Source organism: Olea europaea, unplaced genomic scaffold (genome assembly GCF_002742605.1).
Source record: "Olea europaea var. sylvestris unplaced genomic scaffold, O_europaea_v1 scaffold1057, whole genome shotgun sequence".
In the NCBI taxonomy this organism is placed as follows: Eukaryota; Viridiplantae; Streptophyta; class Magnoliopsida; order Lamiales; family Oleaceae; genus Olea; species Olea europaea.
Window position 1 is genome coordinate 41,127 of NW_019227915.1, and position 20,330 is coordinate 61,456.

Sequence of the window (20,330 nt, forward strand, 5' to 3'; positions counted from 1 at the left end):
CACCCCCCCCCCCCCCCCCCGCGCAACCGGGGGGTGGGTTAGGAAGTACCACGAAGTTGAACAGTTGTCAAAGGGCAAGTTTGCAGTATAATTAAGCTCCACATATCGAAGTTCCCATCTGTAGGAATAGATATTTCAGTTATAACATAGTGTATTTGATATTCTAAATTCATGGTGATTGGTTGTTAAGTTTTATTGTGTGATTGATGTCTTTAGACGCTAAACCCGTTTCATGGTGTTTTTTCTTTTTAGTGCATTAATCTTATACTTACTTTTTCCATGTGTCCAGTCCAGTGATCCAGCGGACAAAGATGCTTGGAAAGACAAAGGCACAGGTCAACTTTGTATCAAATGTAAGGAAGGCGTGGGGAAGGGGACGAGAGAATCTAAACCAACCATCATTATACGTAATGATGTAGGTCTCCTGATGATACATTTCGGTCCCACACTAGACTTCAGCTCACTTGTGTGTTAAGGAACGTGTTTTGCTCTATTCTTTGGTTATCGGGTATTTTATCATTGTGATGGATAGCAGATTAATTGGATCTTAACCTGTGGGAAAAAAAAAATTTCATCCGAAGACAAATCTTTTTGGGATTTTCTCGCACATTTTATGCATGCTAAGGAAAAAAGTAATGGCAGCTCTTGGGTGCATTTTAATATTTTTTTGTATCATTCACTCGTTGCAGGTCGGAAAAGTGTTGCTCAATGCATTGTTATATCCAGGCATCAAGACGAACATGCAAAAGAATGCCGTCGTTGCAATATTTCATTCGGTATACATCCTCTCTCTGTTCTGTTCTTTTATTTCTTTGAATAATGGAAGCACTTCTACTTGTCTCTAGAGCAAAGGATATGTTTCGTTATGCGTAAAATGAAGTAGAAGTTTTATTCAAGTAACTTTATATTTTCAATATTTTTAACATGTTTTGACAATTACTTTTTTCTTTCCTTCTTGTAAAAAAAACTTGGTTATTTCTAGAGTAACTTTGACCTTGCCATCACTTATTTGAAACTTTGTACAATTGGCTTCTCATTATACTTTTTGTAGAAGAGCTTCACGAGGAATTCATCTTGGATCAGCTTTTTTTTTTTAAATCTCTTCTATCCAAACAAATCGCTCTATGAAAATTATTTAAACATTTAAAAGCAGCTTCTTAGTTTCAGAAGCAGTTTAGAGCTTTTAAAAAGCCATGCAAAACAAGCCCTTTACTTATTTTAGCCTCCTCTTTGGATACAATTTATAAATTGGTTTTTAAATTTAGTCAAAGTCAAATATTAGTTTAGACCACACATTCATAACTATTATTCATTATTATCAACACACTTCATGGGATCCTTTACTATTTCTGCTTATAAATTATTTATAAATTTGCCAAATGGAGGCTTAAGCTTTGCCAGATTGGCTGTTGCGAAAGATTGTTTGGGATTTCTGTTAGAAATTTTTGCAAAAGCTTTTTTGATCTACATATAATCACTTTATGAGGGACTATTTTACTTGGATTTTACAGAGTGATGGCGATGACAACAACGAAGTTGTTGCACGGACCTTCTTGATGAGAACTAAGACTGAGGACGATCGGAATAAATTGGCAGCTATCATAAATGAATACGCCCCTATTGACTGAGCATGATGGAGTTTACGAGTGATACCCATTTCGTTGTGTTGTACTGCTTGAATGCGCCGATTAGGAATTGTTATTAGTGAAAATTCGCTTGTTTCTCCGAAGTGTAAGGAGGCTGATTGACTGGAGTAGGCTCTCTCTTATTTAATAGTTAGGAAGATAGCCTTTATTTTGTAGAGTTTGTGGAAATCCTTAGATATACAATAGACAATGTGTGAAAGGACAATCTCTTATACTCATCAAGTTTCAAATATTTTTTATCTTCCCCAAGTTGACTGCTAAGTTATCTCCATGTATTCTCGTTTCCGTGAGTGTTTTTTTTTTTTAATTTTATTTTAATGCCATTGATTTGTTTGGTATGGTAAATTATACAATGCTTAAAAGAAAGTTTCCTTATTAATTATTTCTAAAATGTAAGTTGGACAAAATAATATATGCCAAACAAGCTTTATCAGCCAACGTGTGTATATATATAATAAAGGTTCTGTTTTGTTGTAGTACACTGCAACCAAAAAGAATTAAGTATTTTATTTCAGTTATTCTATTAATGTAAGGTGTGACTTGCTTTCTTAATAAGATACTTATATAATTCAATTTAATCACTAGAAATCATTTATTTTTCAAAATTTATGCATTTACTAATAAGTTAACTTAAAAGTTTAGCCAAACACGAACTAAATGATAGAAATTTAGCATCGTTGTAATCAAAATTTTCTAAACTTAACCATCCAATGATTAAATTCGAGATCGTGTTATGGGAAGGCACACATGACAACACGAGAACTATAGGAGTTAATTCGATTCTATTTTATATTTTATCATGTTCTGGTATCACTTTTTTGTTTAAAAATATGACTGATCTATGAAACAAAATAAAATAAGGCCAAGATCCAAATGTTCATTTAAAAAAACACCCAATATGGCGACATGACGTTCCAAAACCGAGTCCTCATGACGATACTAGTCTTAAATTGAATCATCGTTTTACCGAAATCAATATGTTTTCTTTATATATATTTTGAGGTTAATTGTTGATATTTTGGACAGTGATGCATGTGACAGTAACACAACGATTTGGATCCTTTTTGGGACAGTGTCTTGGCAATCTCACCACCCTTTTTACCTAAATCTTATCTCATATATGCACACAAATGTATTGCCAGATGTAGATTTTTCAAGAATGCATTTTGTGAAGAGTGTATTAAAAAGTAGAGAAAAGGTACAAGTTCATGTAAAATTATTATATTGAAAGAATAAATTAAATTTGAATTTTATTTTTTTATAAAAATAATCGATACTAAACAGAAGTTTAGTTGTAAATTGATGTGCCACATCAATTTTATATACATTTGAACAATTTATTTTATATTTTTAATCTTCCATTCAGGCTCGTCATGACACATGACCATCTAGAGTACATAGATTTCAAACACAGTAGCGATAGAGGTTGAGCCTAGAGTTGGTGCTGTACTATGCATAGTGCTCATGATCTGCATACACTTATTTCGTGAGATCTACTATTTATTTAGTGAGCCAAGAAAAATAGTTCACTCCAATACTTATAAGCACGCTCAAACATGCGCTAAGTGATTAAAAGTTTATCAAACATCATTTTTTTAATTATACATTTTTTAGGATCTGCAAATTTTATCTACATTTTAATCAACATTCCTTAAAACACATAAAAGCTTAAAAGTTAAAAATTCATGCCAAAAAGTTATTTAACTTAATTATTTTAAACCACGCATCTTTTACCAGCACGAAAGTTATTCATCTGAAAACAACTTTACGTAAAAGTGATTGTTTTAAACATTGCCAAACATGCACTATATTTTGCGAATCCCGAAAATCATTGATGATTATCGCGAAATACTCCCAAGTCCCACTTCCAACCTCGAACCTGCTGCAGCTTCGCGAACTACTTTATGTTCTCTATCTTCTTCCCTCTACCATGACATACAAACACATATGTACAAGGCACCGCCATTGGAATTACAGTGATTAATTCATCATTTACGAAAAAAATTTGGGTCGGTCAGAAATTCTTGATTTTGTGATTCAGAATTCTTTGTTTGTTTGAAAAAACTTGGCTATTTTTAGCTGTTTTTGTAGAATCAAATTAACCATTGGATTCTATTTTCATGGCTGCTTTAATGTGCATAAAATCTTTTACGTACCCAATGATTTGGATGCAGGAAAGTTTCGTTTATTTATTTCTAATAAAAATATGTTGACTTCTTTTAATTTTGGATAACAATTGGTTGTGGTGGTGCATAATTTGCATATGTAGAGAGTTCATACAAGTTAAAATACGAAGAAGGCTTGATGTACTTCAAAAAAATCTTCATTTTCCCAGTTGAGTATGACAAATTCAGAGAGGTATCTTTATTCAGCAAAAATCGCTGGCACAAATGATATCAGTCAAATTTGATTAGTTCTTTCTCCGATTACAATGCATCTATTAATTTTCACAAGTTATAGAACGAATAATCCGTTTGGATTTTAAGTATCTTCTAAGCTTGCATTGTCTCGTCTTATCTATTTTGATTTTGTTTCTCTGTCCTGCAGATTAAGATGGTAGCTTTTGGGAAAAAGTTGAAGGAAAGACAAATTCAAGAATGGCAAGGGTATGCATAATATACTTGTTTCCTGTTCAATTTTATATTGTTTTACTTTTTAAAAATTTTCTCTCTTGGGAACATATTCCCCACCTGAGCAAGCTAGGATTCATTACAGTTGAAGCTTCTCAGTTGATAACTATAAAATGGTTAAATAAATTAATCGATTGACATGTTTTTTAGTTGGGGGATAGTAGAAATCCCTTAAGTTATGACACTGTGTAATCACACTGTATCAGAATGTTCAAGATCTCATTAGTCATGCACACATTTTCCTCATTCATTTTTTGTAAATTTAGATACTACATCAACTATAAGTTAATGAAGAAAAAAGTGAAGCAGCATGCTAACCAAATTGAAGCTGGAGCACTAGATCGGCAACAGGTTCTCAAGGATTTCTCGTGGATGCTGGATAATCAGGTATGTTACAGATGTATGAAAGGTCGGAAAAAAAATCATGGATTTGTAATCTTCAGTCCCGAAAATAAGTTTCTTTATATTGCAGATTGAAAAAATAGTTCTTTTTATCTTGGAACAACAAGGACTACTTGCGAGCAGGATTGCCCAGCTTAATGAACAGCAAGATTTTCTTCAGGAACATCCTGACACATTGAAAATATCCGAGCTTCGAGAAGCTTATAGAGCAGTTGGACTTGACCTTTTAAAGCTTCTCCATTTTGTTGAAATGAACGCCATTGGTCTGAGAAAGATCCTTAAGAAGTTTGACAAGCGGTTTGGATATAGATTCACTGATTACTATGTCAAAACTCGGGCTAATCATCCTTATTCTCAGCTTCAGCAAGTATTCAAACACGTGGTAATATGCTTAAATGGGGACAGATTCCACTTCCGTTTCTTGTTCTTCTTATGATACCACTTTTATCTCACCATCATTTATCACACGGTCAAGCTTATCAATTAGAATACCTGCTACCACATAAGAAAAGTGGAAAAGATAATAACTGACAAGACTGGTACTTTCAGGGATTAGGAGCTGTTATTGGAGCTATATCTCGCAATCTTGCAAAACTCCAGGACCGACATGGAAGCTACTTATCAATATATGACCATCCTGCGCTTCCCCTACAGGTATTTTTCTCGTATAATATTTTAATTAGCTTATCTCTATCTTTATACATCTTTCAAGCAATCCTTTGTTACCTTTTTTTTTTCCCAGTTTTCTTTAGATAAATTCAAATTTCTTGAAAATACTCTGTTCTATGCTTATTAATTTTGAGTTGGCCTGCAGGATCCTGTTGTTGACTCGATAAAATCAGCTGTCGACAGACTAACCCATTCAACAAACTTCCTTCACTTTTTGGGACAACATGTGTTTATTATGCAAGAAGAGTTGCCTACTACTGCTGAGGAACACATCGATGATCAGAGATACCATTTTATGTCACTTCTTTTGAACTTGGCGAACACATTTCTATATATGGTCAATACGTATGTTATTGTTCCGACTGCAGATGACTATTCTATGAGCCTTGGGGCAGCCGCAACAGTTTGTGGTATTGTAATTGGGGCGATGGCCATAGCACAGATATTTTCTTCTGTATATTTCAGTGCTTGGTCCAACAAGTCATACTTCAGACCTCTGGTATTTAGCAGTATAGTTCTTTTCATGGGAAATGTCATGTATGCATTGGCATATGATCTCAACTCACTAGCAATTCTTTTGATTGGTCGACTTTTATGTGGGTAGTTAACTATCTCCCTCTTTGCCTTTATCAGTATGCATTAGTGCATTTCCATGCCTGATCTGACATGCAGGGCAATTTTCCTGTGTCTCCTTGATAAAAAAACTTAGCAAAAAAATTCCGAACATTTCTATTGTTGTTGCACTTAGACTTGTTGAGAAATATTGGTTGCAGCTATTGTAGAAAGATCTAGTTTAGTATAAATGAATGTGTTTTATATAGCTGAATTATTCTATTTAATTTATGCTGTCAACTTGTTGACTTTCTTATAATTGAAATCATATGAATGAAATGCTGGTTTCGATTATTCAAATAATTAACCAGTGTTTTAAAGAATCAAATTTCCTTGTAGAATTTTACCTAACTATTTTCCATGAACTGGTGTCAAAACGTGCTACTTGATTTGGTCTCAAAATTATAATAGAGGTGAAGGGTTTCAGAATTCTATGCCTGAAAACTCCATCTTTTTGAATTTTTTTAAATTATTGACGTGCAGATGTAGTATTTAGAGTTGATGCAGTCATACTATTTTCATCTATGCAAGCTACTCCAAGTTATAGGGGGCATGCTTTAAATAGAGCCAAGGCAAATATTGAGTTAGGATGATGATATTCAATTTTGATTAAGAAGCTTTTATATTATTGTTTCTACATGCATTATCTGTTTACTTAGCCGTCCATGCACACACATCTATGCGCAGGCACGCTGGAAGCAGTTCCTTGTCTTGAAAATATGATTGCACTTGGATATGCTCTGACTGTATGGATTTCCCCTTTTTATGGACTTGCAGTTTTGGTTCTGCCAGAGCAGTTAACAGGCGTTATATTAGCGATTGTGCACCAGTTAAAATCCGCATGCAGGCTTCAGCAGGTTTTGTTAGTGCTAGTGCTTTTGGAGTGGCTTGTGGTCCTGCACTTGCTGGGCTACTTCAGACAAAGTTCAGGATTTACAATATCACATTTAATCAAGACACTTTGCCAGGCTGGGTAATGGCCCTGGCATGGTTTTTCTATTTAATATGGTTGTGGATCTCGTTTAGAGAACCTGCTCATGAGGCTGTAGTTATCAACATTACAGAGGAAGCTAATGCTGGTATTTTTATCTTATCCTGCAGCTCACAATGCCTATCTTTCTGTTGTCTTCTGTTTCTTAAATTTGAATAATAGATGGTATATTATTTTTGGTAAATAGTGTCCGAGAAACTGGAGATGTAGAAATAAGTAATCGAAAATTCAGTTACATGTAATTAAAATAAAATTTGTACTTAAGGCAAACGATAGACTATATTATAATTGGATGAATAGTATAAACTGATTTAACTGATCAATGATATGCGATATAATGTACATGTTGATTACATGGAACTTTTTGCTTCTAAATTAAAATCTTAATCTAGTATCATAGTGCTGGTGTCGCCATTGTGTTGATCTTTGATGAATGATTTGGGGATGAACACATTCATATATACTTTGACATTTGTTTTAATACTCAATGTGCGGATACATAAAATTAGAATATTTTGACACACTATGTTGCTTTTATGATTTAGATATGATCCAGCATCATTAATCTTACCAATATTATTTGTACATAGGTCTTGAAATATTCAAGCTTCATTTATCAATATTATATCTAAATTGCAATATCACAAATCAGATTGGAATTTGATGTCATGTCCGTGGATGACAGTAGGAAATGATAATCTTGAGAAGGGTCTTGCGCAACCATTGCTTTTACCAACTGCCAAGAATGAACAAAATGAGGAAGATGATCGAGAATGTGACGAGAATGAAGAGGCTTCAGAGGAATCTCGTCGGCCAGCAAACTCCCTAGCATCAGCCTATCGATTACTTACACCTTCTATAAAGGTATGCCTTTTCAAATTTTACTTGCGTTTTTTGAAGTTGGAAATAATAGTAGTGGGAAGTTTTTTTTTTTTTTTTTTTTAAATAAAATAAAATATAAAATAAAAATTAGTGACTTCATAATCAAAGGTCATTCTTCACATTTATGTTTGTAGATGTCTGTTTCTTCCCATGGCTTGGAGCTTGAACTATATGATTCATAGTCCAGGCTGTCTTTTAGAGATAGAAGAGGATAAAAAGCTGGGCATAATCTTATTTATCTTGAATCAAAGATTTCCGCATGCACTTGTGCTGCTACCAAATTATCCCCATTTAGTTGATATTCATGAGATTGTGTTTTTAATAAGTGCATAATGTAATTATCATAAGTGCACACTGATTAGGTTGGTACCATTTTGTTAATGGCAAGAAATTTCTACTTGCTATACAATAATATTATCTATTTTCCAAATTAGGCTCTACAAGGCTATATTCACCTAACCTCGTGAAGGATTCTATGGTGTCTTTAGGTTCAATTGTTGATCTACTTTATGCTTAAATATGCAATGGAGATTCTACTTTCGGAATCAAGTGTTATCACGACGTACTATTTTGGCTGGACTACAAGCAGGGTGTCAATTTTTCTTGCATGCCTTGGCCTAACAGTTCTGCCTGTAAATTTTGTTGTTGGAAGCTATATAAGCAATATATTCGAAGACAGGTAATTTCCTTTTGATTTTTCCAGGCTCAGAAACATCTAATTTATAGACAGAAAATTGATCAGGGCTTGACTTTCTCATGCCATGATTATCTCCAAGTGCTTATAAGTATTTTTATTACTTGTAATTAAGAAATTTACTTAGACTTTACTCTCAAAATACTTATTTTCTGCTTTGACAAATGAATGGCTTTAATCTGCTGCTAAAATTTGATGACTTTATAATGCCATTTGAAGTCCTTTCCCGCTTATTGCTTGATGAAAAAACTATAGAATACTCAAGATCGCAACTCTACCTTATGGTAACTGCTAGCAAGTTCCTTTCATCTGGAATCTCTTTCGTCTCAACATACTGATCAATTTTATCATTTCATCCGTTTTTTTACAGGCAGATTTTAGTGGCATCAGAAATTATGGTCTTGCTGGGGATACTCCTCAGCTTTCACATATTTATCCCGTACTCTGTGCCACAATATGTCTCTTCAGGGCTCATAATGTTTGTATCGGCTGAAGTATTGGAAGGTAACCTTCCTATGTTCAATAACTAAGACTTGCATGTTTAACACTATATAGAAGCATCGATGGAAGCACTAGCTCTTCTAGCGTTGAAGAGATGTCTCTGATGGAAATACACAGATATATGTGCGTATAGATAACTTTGTGGATTGATTCTTTTGGTTCTGGAATTGCTCATGAATTATTGGTTCAAACCTTAGTTCACAATCTTTGTGTGGATCCACTTCCTTCAGTAGAGAAATGACGTATGACTAAGACCTTGCTTACTCTTTCTCAATCTTAATGTAACAAAATGACTCTTGGGATTATTAAGCAAGAAGAATACGATAATCTGTTGCATTTTGAGTGGCTATCTGTTTCTGGGTTGGTAGGATTATTAGGCCACATGGTTGTAGGTTTCCTTGATTGCACTACCTTTGACCTTAATGATTCATTTAGTGACTATTTTATTTCTCGTTGAGTGATTGAACTAGTAAAGTATGTCATTTGCATAAGCTTGCAATCTATTTCAATTTGACTTTGGAGAAAGGGCATTTTACAAAAATTTGCAAAATTTTTCCACGTCAACAATAGTTGACCATAAGATTATAGTATTCATTTAATTATACAAGGTTCGATTCTTGAAATTGATGATCTAAATACATTTATTTGGGCAGTGGGATTGGTTGTATAATGTCTCGATACTTTTGAATTTCATGACATGATATACTCATCATTCCGGGGGTCAGTTTGTCACTCGTCTCCCCCATGTAAAGTTTGGCCGTAAAATGATCTTACTGATGAGTTATAGGCAAGGTTTGATTCGTGAAATTGGTATGGAAAAATGACAAATTGTGATTGACACTGTATCTGTATATCAATTTTGATTTCGTGGTGTCATCTTTTTTCACTTCAGGGGTCAACTTGTCACTCCTATCCCGAGTAATGTCGTTCAGGCTTTCTCATGGGACGTACAACGGCGGGCTTCTGTCAACTGAAGCTGGTACTCTTGCCCGAGTGGTCGCAGACGGAACAATCACCCTAGCCGGGTACCTGGGGGAGAGCAAGCTCTTGAATGCCACCCTTCTTCCATCCCTCCTGATTTGTGTAGCGTCTATCATCGCCACCTGCAGCACTTACAATTCTCTCTACTGATTCCGACTCTAATCTTCCTGTCCTAAACTTCGAACTGATCGGCATTTTTGTGCATTCTTTCTCGTTTATCGAAGCTTTAGTCCCGGCTTGTATGTGAGTGCTTTAAATTACATAGGCAATACATGCTTCTCATAGCTCCCAATATATTTCAAGCTCTTTAATGATACATGTACAGCAAATACTACTTTCAACATAACTTTCTTGGAATTCTGTTAATTGGATTGAAGTGGTATGGATATTGTTCTGTATTTTGGCCTCTAAAGCTTATGTTGCAGATATGACGGTCGATGTGTAAATCTATGTTGGACCACCCATGGTGGTGCGTAGGGCTATCAATGGATTGAATTTTGATTCGAATTCAATCTGAATGAGATGAAATTAATGGGATATAGATTTAGGGTCTCAATTCGATAACTCAATCAAGATTCGAATTCGATAATCCGTTAACAAAAATGATCAAATATGGTTATATGGATATAGGTCAATCTGTTAACTTTCTTGGAGTTTTGTTTAGTAATTGGATTGAAGTGGTATGGATATTGTTATGTATTTTGGCCTCTGAAGCTTATACGTTGCAGATACGAGGTCGATGTCTAAATCTATGTTGGACAGTCCATGGTGGTGCGGCCGACATGGATTTGGCACAGTCGAGGCACGCGCTAGGGCCGGCCAGAGCTAGAGAATGTGCTTTACGAGGCAAGCTTTACGTGAGAATAAAAATAAAGAAGATGAGCGCTCGAAAAATTTGAATCGTTGTTGAGATTGTTGAGTGCAAAAATGTGACATTCTATGTGATACATGAATACTCGACTATTTTAAATTGTTTTAAAGTTTATTGAGTTAATATTTCTGTATAGTCGATGTTGATCGTCTTTCAGTATAACGTTAATTATCTACAAGGTATCGTGCAATTAAAATCTAAATAGGCAATGATAATCATATTATCATATCAATTAGTCATTTTAGTTGCGTACCATTAATGTACTGAATACGTAGGTTGCCTTCAAAATCCAACCTAGATGAATTTATGATCTTATTGGGTCCCAAAATTAAATAAATACAATTTAATTCTAGTGGTTGAATATCGCTAAATTCTACTTATGTCCACCTGATTGCCAGCAGATTCAATTAAAATTGTTGGGAGAAAAAAAAAAAAAAAAAAAGCAAAAAAAAAATAGTGGGTTCAAAAATTCAGGTGATGTTACTTGGAGGTAGGAAGTAGAATAGGGATTATGAGTTCAAAATCTAAAACTACAAGTTAAAGCAACAATAGTTGACCATAAGATTATAGTATTCATTTAATTATACAAGGTTCGATTCTTGAAATTGATGATCTAAATACATTTATTTGGGCAGTGGGATTGGTTGTATAATGTCTCGATACTTTTGAATTTCATGACATGATATACTCATCATTCCGGGGGTCAGTTTGTCACTCGTCTCCCCCATGTAAAGTTTGGCCGTAAAATGATCTTACTGATGAGTTATAGGCAAGGTTTGATTCGTGAAATTGGTATGGAAAAATGACAAATTGTGATTGACACTGTATCTGTATATCAATTTTGATTTCGTGGTGTCATCTTTTTTCACTTCAGGGGTCAACTTGTCACTCCTATCCCGAGTAATGTCGTTCAGGCTTTCTCATGGGACGTACAACGGCGGGCTTCTGTCAACTGAAGCTGGTACTCTTGCCCGAGTGGTCGCAGACGGAACAATCACCCTAGCCGGGTACCTGGGGGAGAGCAAGCTCTTGAATGCCACCCTTCTTCCATCCCTCCTGATTTGTGTAGCGTCTATCATCGCCACCTGCAGCACTTACAATTCTCTCTACTGATTCCGACTCTAATCTTCCTGTCCTAAACTTCGAACTGATCGGCATTTTTGTGCATTCTTTCTCGTTTATCGAAGCTTTAGTCCCGGCTTGTATGTGAGTGCTTTAAATTACATAGGCAATACATGCTTCTCATAGCTCCCAATATATTTCAAGCTCTTTAATGATACATGTACAGCAAATACTACTTTCAACATAACTTTCTTGGAATTCTGTTAATTGGATTGAAGTGGTATGGATATTGTTCTGTATTTTGGCCTCTAAAGCTTATGTTGCAGATATGACGGTCGATGTGTAAATCTATGTTGGACCACCCATGGTGGTGCGTAGGGCTATCAATGGATTGAATTTTGATTCGAATTCAATCTGAATGAGATGAAATTAATGGGATATAGATTTAGGGTCCCAATTCGATAACTCAATCAAGATTCGAATTCGATAATCCGTTAACAAAAATGATCAAATATGGTTATATGGATATAGGTCAATCTGTTAACTTTCTTGGAGTTTTGTTTAGTAATTGGATTGAAGTGGTATGGATATTGTAATGTATTTTGGCCTCTGAAGCTTATACGTTGCAGATATGAGGTCGATGTCTAAATCTATGTTGGACAGTCCATGGTGGTGCGGCCGACATGGATTTGGCACAGTCGAGGCACGCGCTAGGGCCGGCCAGAACTAGAGAATGTGCTTTACGAGGCAAGCTTTACGTGAGAATAAAAATAAAGAAGATGAGCGCTCGAAAAATTTGAATCGTTGTTGAGATTGTTGAGTGCAAAATGTGACATTCTATGTGATACATGAATACTCGACTATTTTAAATTGTTTTAAAGTTTATTGAGTTAATATTTCTGTATAGTCGATGTTGATCGTCTTTCAGTATAACGTTAATTATCTACAAGGTATCGTGCAATTAAAATCTAAATAGGCAATGATAATCATATTATTATATCAATTAGTCATTTTAGTTGCGTACCATTAATGTACTGAATACGTAGGTTGCCTTCAAAATCCAACCTAGATGAATTTATGATCTTATTGGGTCCCAAAATTAAATAAATACAATTTAATTCTAGTGGTTGAATATCGCTAAATTCTACTTATGTCCACCTGATTGCCAGCAGATTCAATTAAAATTGTTGGGAGAAAAAAAAAAAAAAAAAAAAAAGCAAAGAAAAATTAGTGGGTTCAAAAATTCAGGTGATGTTACTTGGAGGTAGGAAGTAGAATAGGGATTATGAGTTCAAAATCTAAAACTACAAGTTAAAGCAATAAAATAAAATAATAAAGAAATAAGAAAACGAGGAATTATAGGGAAGAAGAAGAAGAAAAAAAATGAATTAATTTTTCTGAAGATAACACGATGAATGTTCCAAGTCCAAACACGTAACATCACACATATTAATACACAATTAGGCTTTGAAAATTTTAACATATGATTACAATAATAAATCCAAATAAGTAACATCAAACAGAAATACAGATCTTAATCCACAATTAGGCGTTGAAAATATAAGCATATGATTACAACGTATTCTTTGTATCGACTACTTAGCTCATGTTTGGTTCAACTAAAATATTTAATTAAAATTCAAGTCAGAATTTATAATTAATTTTAATAAAATATTTATTGAAATTTACAATTTTTTAAACGTGCGTTCCATCAACTTTTATTAAAATTCGCTAAAAATTTGATTTTTATTTAAGCGTATATTTGAGCGCGCTATTTACGGGGAAAATTTGATTTTCCGATCAAATCATATGGGACCCAAATTGTTTATTCAATGTTAAAAACAAATTACGTGTGGCAACATACGTACACGGAAGAAGTCAATAATAGCGGCTTCCTAAAAAGACTATTTTGCCCTTCTAGTGGTTGAAAAAGGAGTTTAGGTGAGAAATGAATGGAGAGTAGCCAAACAGTAATTATGCTAAGCCCTTGAAGGGTAAATATGACAATTTGTATCATACAATCTTACTCTAAAGTCCATAGTCTAGGTTCATATTTTTTTTTAATTGGAAAAATGCAATAAAATATATCAAAATTTGATAGATTAAAACGTTTCAGCTGTAGCCGACAAGGGCTAAATCATTATTTTTTTGTTTACTCACTCTTTCTTCTCCAATTGATTACTTGATATATCTCCTAAAATGCTTGTTTATATCAACTACCTAATTTTTTTTTCCTACTCACTCTATGTCTCTATCTCTTTCGATTAACTGTTACATCTCGTGAAAAGATTCAAATTTTATTATGGTACGTTTGATTGCAAAAATGAAATTTAGATGGAAAGAAAACGAATTTCAGATAATTGAATTGATGGGAAATTGTTTTCCTAGAAATTGTAAATTATTGTGTTTGATTGGTATAATTTTTCACGTAGAAAATATTTAAATTAAAGTATTTTTTTATGTTCGTTTGTTTTTGTTTTACATGAAAATTGTCAATTAAAAGGAAATATTTTTTTTACAATAATTCTTAGAATTTGTTACTATTGCCAAAAAAAAAAAAAAAAAAAAAAAAAACAAAAAAAAAGCCAGCAGCCAAGAAAATCAATTCCCAGCTCACCCAAGGGAATTGGTTTTCCTCATTTTTCATGGAAAAAAAAAAAAAAAAAAAAAGCCAGCAGCCAAGAAAATCAATTCCCAGCTCACCCAAGGGAATTGGTTTTCCTCATTTTTCATGGAAAAGTTCGTCACGTGCATGAAAGATGGAAAATAAGTTACCTAGAAAAAAATTCCCTATTAAACAAGGCAAATTGGATGGAAAATGGAGTAATCAAACATGGCCTTAGATTATTATTAACTATAATCAATGTTCTATAAGCAACGTCGGAACGGCAACTTGGACTATAAAATAAGAATCATAGTAAACCGACTAGGTTATAAGCTAAAAGCCCAAAAACGTATGTGAAAATACGGAAAGAAATTTGATGAAGTGATCGATTATGGATAAATTTCGAAATTACCATGTTTTGAAAGAATAAGAAATTTATTTTGCGCAAGGATTGAGTCCAATCCAGTTGGGACAGTCAATAGGACATTCATGAATAATGCTACACGTACAGAGAAACTTTCACATAATTTTTACAGGCTTCCACTTGGCGTAGTTTTATTGACAGTTAGCACAAAAAAAAATAATAATTAAAAAAAATCACTATGAATCAGGTGCTGTCAATATAGCACCTGTAAAGTTTCTGTAAGAAAAAACCATGTACTTGTGGGTTTTTTACCATTCAACTCGAGACAATAGATTTGGGCTTGAAGCCGATCAGCCTTGACATTCAATACCCTGACCGTAGTTTAAAACATAAAACTAACAAGTCATATTAAGGTTGATCGTATAAACATAACCAATCAAATTCTCCTTCGGAAAGTTTTTCAATTAAACAGTTATTGAATTTCTAGACGAGATGATTATAATACTATGGAAGAAGAGCCCATGTAAAGGTGATTAGCCAATAACTGAACGGTGTTCATGTTATATGTACATTTTTATTGACATTGTTGTGAGGTGTCAATTTTTTTATACATTAATTTTAATAATACTTTAAATAATCAATGACAGAGATTTTGACAACACATGAAGTGACAAACTTCACCAAATGTGTACAAGTAGTTTAATCCATAAATAAAGCTGCCAAACTGGGAAGACCAATATTAGGCTTGTTTCATATCCTTAAATTCGGACAACTTTAGCCTCATATCACAACTTTTGCATTTTCTTGAATTATTTCTGTTTTTCAGACACATTCACATCACTCTTGCACTACGTGTTCATCGCCTAGAAAAACCCCATAAGTAATCTTTTTGCTGTCAAAATTTATAGACGTCTAAATCGTTGGCCCCTTCAAGAATACTCTTATATAAGATTAAGCTGATTTAGCATTGTTCTTGCCAGATATAATTAAGTTTTCGCATTGAAGAAAAAAAAAGTGATTTTTTGCAGATTATAAGTGCATGAGGATTATGACAAAAATGATGGGTTTTGGGCTCTGGAGATTGTTTACTGCTGCAATTCTCCTGTTTCATGGCTTTTGTTTATCTGAAAAAGGTACCAAACTAATTATTTTTCCTGGTATTATTTTTCTTTATTTCAAATGCAGTTTCTTCTTTCAGTTTCTGCATTTTGTTGTCAAATTTCCTTCGGCTCATAGCAAGTTAATTATACCAAAATTTTGATTAAATGTAAGAAGCGCTATAATCTGATACTTCTCTGCGTTTACCCATTTTTTTGCATTTCTCTTACTTACATTCTTAATAGAAGTGCTTGCCTCGGAAATCTGAAAAAGTAGTTAAAAAACAAGTTGAGTTCTATAGTTCATGAAAATATTTACAACTTTCATCATAATCTGCTATAATTTTTCTTAAAAGCTTCGTCAAACATTCCTGGTAGACTATATGAATGTTCCTTCTGTGTCATTCCTTTGTGTTGATTACTTGATCTATTGAGAGAGAAATGCATGAATTAGCATAATTTATCTAAAAGTTGAAACTTTTAAGTGATTGGAAATCATTAATAACTCACCCTTTAAAATAATCTTACTGTAGCATCAAATTTGACTTTGAATTATTCTGCACAAATCAAATTTCTTCACTATATAAGGCCATTTTTATGATACTCCTCCGACATATAATCAATATAAAGCAACTACTTCTGCTATGGATATTAAGCTATAAATAAAAAAATTAATTTTAAATATATTTGGTTAATTTGGAAGTTTATTGAAAGTTGGTATTCTCTAAAAGCCCTTTTATAAGAAACAAAAAATCCTGCCAAATGATCCTAAATATTTTCCAAATAAAAAAAATTATTTTTTATTCCTATAAATACATCAGAAAGTACATTCGATACAGCATAAAAAAATTCATTATGTAGATTTCAAATTTATCAACAATAAAAGTAATTAATTTCAATGTTTCCTCTTGTTTACAGCACCAAAATACACTTTCATGCACGAAGCAAACTCAGCTCCAGAAGTATCCTATTATGACTACATTATAGTTGGTGGAGGCACCGCCGGCTGCCCATTGGCCGCCACTCTCTCTCAAAACTCTACCGTACTCCTCCTCGAACGAGGCGGCTCTCCGTACGGCAACCCTAACATTACCAACCTAGAAGCATTTGGAGAAGCCCTTTCTGACCTCTCTCCATCATCTCCTTCTCAACGCTTCATCTCCGAGGACGGCGTGATAAACGCCCGAGCCCGGGTGCTAGGCGGCGGAAGCTGCCTGAATGCCGGATTTTACACACGCGCCGCCCCACTGTACGTGGATGACGCCGGCTGGGATGGGCTGCTGGTGAATGAATCCTATAGGTGGGTGGAAAAGAAAGTGGCATTTGAGCCTCCCATGAGACAGTGGCAATCTGCTGTAAGAAATGGATTGTTGGAGGCTGGTGTCACTCCTTACAATGGATTTACATATGATCATTTGATTGGTACAAAGGTTGGTGGAACAATTTTTGACGTTGAAGGGCATAGACACACGGCAGCTGATCTTCTTGAATACGCAAATCCTAATGGTCTCACTGTCTTATTACATGCTTCTGTTCATAAGATCATGTTCAGAATCAATGGTGAGTAATTTAGCTAAAAATCAGATTTTTAGTAAATTTGATAAAAGATGATGAAATGTGTGGTTAAAAGTTGATAAAATTTGCGGGTTTCATGAAATATATGATTGAAAGTAAGTTTGAAGAAAAAATAAGTTCTAGAAAATGGAGGCCAAATAGGAGTTATGTATCTTGCATGTTTAATATGGAACAGTATATTCTAATTATATTTTTTTAATCTTATCAAACATGTGAGTAGTGTTCACTCTCAATTGATTGAAATTTGTGATCATTAAAGAGATATGCTCGTGTGCGCCTACATACATTTGAGAGTTTACATTACTAACGAGCTCGATATGGAACGTTTAAGCTAAAATCTTATTGAGTATACTGTTTGGTCTTGTTTAATACTACATGCCAAAAACGTGCACTTCGAGTTTCGATCAATCAACATGACTTGAATGCTAATGATTGGTCTAACTACACAGGAAAAGAGAAGCCAACAGCTCAAGGAGTGGTCTTTAGAGATGCGTCAGGAATTAAGCACAGAGCATATTTGAAGAATGGGCCAAAGAATGAGATTATTGTATCATCTGGGGCACTTGGAAGCCCACAACTTTTAATGTTGAGTGGTGTTGGCCCAAAAGAGCACCTCAAGGCCCATAACATTTCAGTTGTTTTGGACCTGCCCTTGGTGGGCCAAGGAATGTCAGATAACCCAATGAATGCAATATTTGTACCATCACCAAATCCTGTTGAGGTGTCCCTCATTGAGGTTGTTGGGATCACAGGATATGGAAGCTACATCGAAGCCGCTAGCGGGGGGAATTTTAATGGCCTCGTTCCTCAGAGAGATTTCGGAATGTTCTCTCCCAAGGTACTCCGCTTACTTATGTCATCATTTCTTAAAATGCTTTTCCTTTCATACTGATTGACAATCATATCATAGTCGAATACTTCATTAATATCAAGAGCTTTTGGTCTTTTAGGTGTTTGTTGTCCCAATATTAGGCCCAACTTTGTAAATATAGTCGATGTTGGGCCCAGTTGGACCCATAATTTCATGCATTGATTCCTTCCTTTTGTCGAGACTAGTTAGTAATTACTTAGCCCACATTGGGTGGTTCAACAACACAAACAAAAGAGATAGTTATGCCAATGTATTACACTCAACAATCATATATTTGGCATGCTAAACTACAGAATGAGCAAGCAGTCGGGCTGCAAAGCTATAGTCCTTAGGCCACCACAGCTAGCCACCGTAATACGGGATCAGTATTCGTACTGCAAACGAGTCTAGTCTAGCATATGTTATCTAAATGAATTTAAGAATTTATTTGAAACTTTTTTCAAAAGCCTTCCATGCATAATAATTTTAAATTCTCTTTTTTCATGCACAGGGCAATATTAATGTCTAATTTTTTGAACCCTAATTTGCAGATTGGGCAATTATCAACAGTTCCACCAAAGGAAAGAACCCCAGATGCTCTAGCCAAAGCCATTGATGCTATGCAACAACTTGAGCCTGAAGCATTTATAGGTGGATTCATCTTAGAAAAAATCATTGGCCCAATCTCCACAGGAAATTTACTCCTCAGAAGCAAGAACCCTAATGATAATCCATCAGTCACATTCAATTACTTCAAAGAACCACAAGATTTGCAAAGATGTATAGATGGGTTCAAAATAATTGAAAATGTGGTTGAATCAAAGTCATTTTCCGAGTTCAAATATGATTTTCTGTCACTGCCTTTTCTTCTTAACTTGACAGTCAATGCACCTGTGAATTTGCTTCCCAAACATGCCAATGCTTCAACTTCATTGGAGCAGTTTTGTAAGGATACTGTGATGACTATATGGCATTATCATGGAGGGTGTCAAGTTGGGAGAGTGGTTGATCCAGATTATAAGGTTCTTGGAGTAGATGCTTTGAGAGTTATTGATGGATCCACCTTTAATTACTCTCCTGGAACAAATCCTCAAGCTACTGTTATGATGCTCGGAAGGTAACGTTAGTTAATACGTACATTGCATGTTCTGTATACAATAATGCACGATACCATATTCACTACAACGGATGATATTTGAATTTTGAGTGCTACCTTAGCCCTTGTTTGATTTTCATTAAATTACATTACATTACATTCTACTTTTTCTCTCTCCTATTTTCAACCATACAATCTTCCATAAAATAATATTACACGTAAATCGAAAATTTTTCTTTCTTTTTCAACCACTCATTTTTCAAAAAACACTATTCTATACATTAAATTTTCCCCGTAATGGGGGCCAAACAGGGGCTTAATCTTGTCTAGTGTGCCTTACCAAACAAGCTAAAAGGGCACTATGTGGTATGCACGGCTTCATTTACAAGATTGTAACTTCTTTTCTTTTCTTATAACTTGTTTGAAAGAGCTATAAACGTTGCTTAAAATTTGAGGTTAAAGTCATTAATTAATTTTCACTATATTACATAGGACTCACAATTACTATCAACTTTTTCACCATTCATTTAATTGAATCTGTCACTCTCTTTTTTCTTTTTCTTTTTTTCATCAAATAAGCTTTTTAGCTCACCCAAACAAGCACTTTATAATATTGTTTTGTTAGGTATGTCACAAGATAATAACATATATATTTTAACTTCTTTTTCTTCGTTCATCACATCTAACCCTACTTAGTTAGAGTGTGTGAATCTAAAATAGTACCCTTTTTTTTTTTTTAAAGGTTAAAGTATATATGTGCTAATTAAATTAATTCCTTGAGGTGTTTTTACGTTTGTTAACC

At 34.3% G+C, this 20,330-nt stretch overlaps 4 protein-coding genes across 7 annotated transcripts in view; all 4 read left to right on the forward strand.

Annotated features, from left to right (window-relative positions):
- Positions 1 to 1,907, forward strand: part of LOC111372973 — a 15,947-nt gene extending 14,040 nt beyond the window's left edge. The window contains exons 7-9 of the mRNA XM_022995416.1: positions 290 to 415; positions 690 to 776; positions 1,512 to 1,907. Coding sequence (XP_022851184.1) covers positions 290 to 415; positions 690 to 776; positions 1,512 to 1,628 — 330 coding nt within the window. The 3' untranslated portion in view covers positions 1,629 to 1,907. The remainder of the gene's footprint in view (positions 1 to 289; positions 416 to 689; positions 777 to 1,511) is intronic.
- A 1,555-nt stretch (positions 1,908 to 3,462) lies between these two features.
- Positions 3,463 to 10,406, forward strand: LOC111372961 (SPX domain-containing membrane protein At4g22990-like). 4 transcript variants are annotated; one of them, XM_022995393.1, is made up of 12 exons: positions 3,463 to 3,655; positions 3,916 to 4,004; positions 4,194 to 4,252; positions 4,543 to 4,663; positions 4,749 to 5,060; positions 5,228 to 5,332; positions 5,493 to 5,947; positions 6,737 to 7,038; positions 7,603 to 7,814; positions 8,321 to 8,511; positions 8,897 to 9,030; positions 9,920 to 10,406. In XM_022995393.1, the coding sequence occupies exons 2-12, from the start codon at positions 3,951 to 3,953 to the stop codon at positions 10,156 to 10,158; spliced, it is 2,184 nt and encodes a 727-aa protein (XP_022851161.1). In that variant the 5' UTR covers positions 3,463 to 3,655; positions 3,916 to 3,950; the 3' UTR covers positions 10,159 to 10,406. The 4 variants fall into 4 exon arrangements, with proteins under 4 accessions (XP_022851161.1, XP_022851162.1, XP_022851163.1 ...); XM_022995394.1 differs by having other exon boundaries at positions 3,463 to 4,004; positions 7,636 to 7,814; XM_022995395.1 differs by having other exon boundaries at positions 3,463 to 4,004; positions 7,639 to 7,814.
- Positions 10,407 to 11,473: 1,067 nt separating this feature from the next.
- Positions 11,474 to 12,240, forward strand: LOC111372958 (SPX domain-containing membrane protein At1g63010-like). Its single transcript, XM_022995390.1, has 2 exons — positions 11,474 to 11,671; positions 11,754 to 12,240. The coding sequence occupies exons 1-2, from the start codon at positions 11,626 to 11,628 to the stop codon at positions 11,990 to 11,992; spliced, it is 285 nt and encodes a 94-aa protein (XP_022851158.1). The 5' UTR covers positions 11,474 to 11,625; the 3' UTR covers positions 11,993 to 12,240.
- A 3,529-nt stretch (positions 12,241 to 15,769) lies between these two features.
- The window catches only part of LOC111372963 (protein HOTHEAD-like), a 4,802-nt gene continuing 241 nt past the window's right edge, over positions 15,770 to 20,330 (forward strand). Inside the window, exons 1-4 of the mRNA XM_022995397.1 lie at positions 15,770 to 16,043; positions 16,926 to 17,567; positions 18,032 to 18,420; positions 18,984 to 19,549. Of these exons, the coding sequence (XP_022851165.1) occupies positions 15,950 to 16,043; positions 16,926 to 17,567; positions 18,032 to 18,420; positions 18,984 to 19,549 (1,691 nt within the window). The 5' untranslated portion in view covers positions 15,770 to 15,949. The remainder of the gene's footprint in view (positions 16,044 to 16,925; positions 17,568 to 18,031; positions 18,421 to 18,983; positions 19,550 to 20,330) is intronic.